The sequence below is a fragment of the Gossypium raimondii genome, chromosome 6 (assembly GCF_025698545.1).
Source record: "Gossypium raimondii isolate GPD5lz chromosome 6, ASM2569854v1, whole genome shotgun sequence".
NCBI classification, from domain to species: domain Eukaryota; kingdom Viridiplantae; phylum Streptophyta; class Magnoliopsida; order Malvales; family Malvaceae; genus Gossypium; species Gossypium raimondii.
This window is the reverse complement of record NC_068570.1, coordinates 19,351,973-19,353,932: the sequence shown is the minus strand read 5'-3', so window position 1 is coordinate 19,353,932 and position 1,960 is coordinate 19,351,973. Positions and strand designations below refer to the sequence as shown.

Below are 1,960 nucleotides of genomic sequence, written 5' to 3'. Positions count from 1 at the left end.
TACTTTTTGAAAGAAAAACTATTAATAACAAGCCGAAATTTTTAACTTTTCAGTCTGAAAAGGAGTAAAAGTTTTAACTTTTCCTCTTCTAAAAACATTTTTAGTGTTTAATTACTTTTTCACAGCTTCAAAAATATAATCTTTTTCTTTTTTTTCTTGGTGTTTAATTACAAATGTGTTAAAATCATTAATTAAAAATTAAAAAATATTTTTAAAATTCTAATTACAAATATTTAAGGATTATATTTAAATATTTAAAATATAGTTTATATATTCTAATTAAATTTTATAAATAATTAATATTTATTGCTTAAAATATTTAAAATTTATATTTCATATATTAAAATATTAATAACAAGTTATAATAATTTTTTATATTCTTACTAAAATATAATAATATTAACTAATTTAAATATTATTTAAATACATATTTGTTACTTGATAATAACATGTCTAAAATGAATATTTTATTTCTCAAAAGTACTTTTTAACAGTAATGCTAAACACTCAAATTTTAAATCAAACTTTTCAAAAGCAGTTCTCAAAAGTACTTTTCCGCAGCACTTTTCAAAAGTAATGAAGAACTGGCCCTAAGAATAATTCATCTTAAATAAAATTCCCAACATCTATCTATTATTCAGATTTAAATCTTTTATTTATATATTAAATTCAAATATAATTTATTTAATTTAAAAATAAAATTCTAGATTCAGGTTTTTTTAAGTCAAACTCGATTTTTAATTTAAAACTAAAAAGAAAATCTCCAAATAAACTCAAAATCTAAATTATAATTCACGCATATTTATTAAATCCAATAAAATCACTCGTATATGAATCTTGAACTTTTGGGTGATAAATAGAAAACAACAAACAGCTTGTTTTCTTGAAGTTAGATAAATAAAAGATTGAAATTGCATCAAATGTCGAGTCTATTTTAATCTAACATGCACCCCTTTTGTTTTAAATTAATCTCATAGGTATACTTGCATTAAATCCAAACATCATCTAATTAACCCCATAGTACAAATTCATGACATCATTAAATAAATTTATCCATTATCAGTTTCATAATTAAACATAAAGAATTTGTGATTATCAATTTTTTACCCTTCAACTAACGACCTACAACAATTTATCCAGCACATAGGCTACTACCACCGTCGCCAACGTCGTCACGACCAATATAAGCAGCCAAATTCAAATACTTCTCTTGATCACTACTCCACCTGGCTCGACAAATTACACAATTAGCCGACCTCCTCCCTCGACTCCTCTTCCACCTCATCAAACACTCTTCATGGATCAGGTTCCGACACGTGGAACACGCTGCCACCTTCTCTCCTTTCTCCATTTCCTCCAAGCAAACGGGGCAAACCGTTCCTTCTTCTATCTCCTTAACTCCCCCGGACTCGCCTTGTGTTTTCCTCTGAGAGAAAAGTTGGTGGAACCTCTCGCGTACCCCTGCCTCGGCTAGAGCTTCAGGTGACGTCAGCGTCCCGAGGAGACGGCTGAGCCTACATGGACGGAGAGTTCGCCTCCGGAGACACGCGTCGTCGACCGAGACGCCCAACGCTCGGATTAGAACGAATAAGATGTGCTTGCATGGGGTTGTACGGTCGGGGCAGGTGCATGAAGGGGTGGAAGATAAGGTCACGGTGTAGACATTCCCCGTAGCACCTAACACGAAAAAGTCGGAATCGGATCGATGGAGGAGGAAGAGCGGGTGACGGAGCGCTCGAGCTATCCGTTCAGCAACTGGTTGAGTTGGTTTGAATCGATAATGTAGCCTGGTGTAATGGAGGTGATGATGATGGTTGTTTGGTCGTGGGGTTGATGATGAGGATGAGGATGAGGATGATGATGAACTAGAAGAGAGGTCCATGATTGGAGGTATTGAAAAGTGAAGGCAAAATATGTGGTGTTTTAAGGGAAAAGATTATGGTGCTTGTAAAGAGAATTT

At 32.9% G+C, this 1,960-nt stretch overlaps 1 protein-coding gene across 1 annotated transcript; it reads right to left on the bottom strand.

The window, feature by feature from the left end:
• Positions 1-983: 983 nt before the first annotated feature.
• Positions 984-1,960, bottom strand: LOC105771548 (hypothetical protein). Its single transcript, XM_012592990.2, has one exon. The coding sequence runs from the start codon at positions 1,880-1,882 to the stop codon at positions 1,133-1,135; it is 750 nt and encodes a 249-aa protein (XP_012448444.1). The 5' UTR covers positions 1,883-1,960; the 3' UTR covers positions 984-1,132.

Coding starts and splice junctions, on each gene's coding strand:
- LOC105771548 (XM_012592990.2), bottom strand. CDS start 1,882: ATGGACCTCTCTTCTAGTTCATCATCATCCTCATCCTCATCCTCATCA.